This window comes from Condylura cristata, unplaced genomic scaffold (genome assembly GCF_000260355.1).
Source record: "Condylura cristata isolate star-nosed mole 26May11 unplaced genomic scaffold, ConCri1.0 scaffold00034, whole genome shotgun sequence".
Taxonomy (NCBI): Eukaryota; Metazoa; Chordata; class Mammalia; order Eulipotyphla; family Talpidae; genus Condylura; species Condylura cristata.
Window position 1 is genome coordinate 2,591,428 of NW_004567135.1, and position 449 is coordinate 2,591,876.

General features: G+C 70.4%; 1 protein-coding gene across 1 annotated transcript in view; it reads right to left on the reverse strand.

Annotated features, from left to right (window-relative positions):
• LRP1 (low density lipoprotein receptor-related protein 1) overlaps nt 1-449 on the reverse strand; it is a 66,782-nt gene that overhangs the window by 25,119 nt on the left and 41,214 nt on the right. The window contains exons 21-22 of the mRNA XM_012732281.1: nt 200-434; nt 24-118 (exon numbers count right to left, since the gene is read on the reverse strand). Of these exons, the coding sequence (XP_012587735.1) occupies nt 24-118; nt 200-434 (330 nt within the window). The remainder of the gene's footprint in view (nt 1-23; nt 119-199; nt 435-449) is intronic.

Consider the following 449-nt stretch of genomic DNA (forward strand, 5'->3'; position numbering starts at 1 on the left):
GCGGGCGGAGGGCAGGCTCGCACCCACGGGGCCTTTCTGGCCGCTGAAGAGCAGGGTGCGGTTGCTGCCGTCCATATTGGCCATGCTGATGTTGTCACCGTCCGTCCAGTAGAGCTTCCTGGGGTTACGGGGGGGTCAGCCCCATCGTCCTCCCACCCCCCAGCCCCCGCCCCTGCCCCGGCCCCGGCCCCGGACCGACCCCTGCAGGGGGTGGACGACGAGGCCGTGGGGCTGCTCCAGGCCCTGCACCACTGCGTTCTTGAAGGAGCCGTCCAGCCGGGCCACGTTGATCTGCTTCTTGTTGGTGTCGTAGCTCGTCCAGAACAGGTTTCGGGACACCCAGTCCACGGCCAGCCCGTGCGCGTTGGGCAGGTCTGGGGCACATGGGAGAGCAGGGTTGGGGGTGCAGGGCGGCTGGGGGCTGAGCTCTGGGGCTGGGGCTCGGCGGG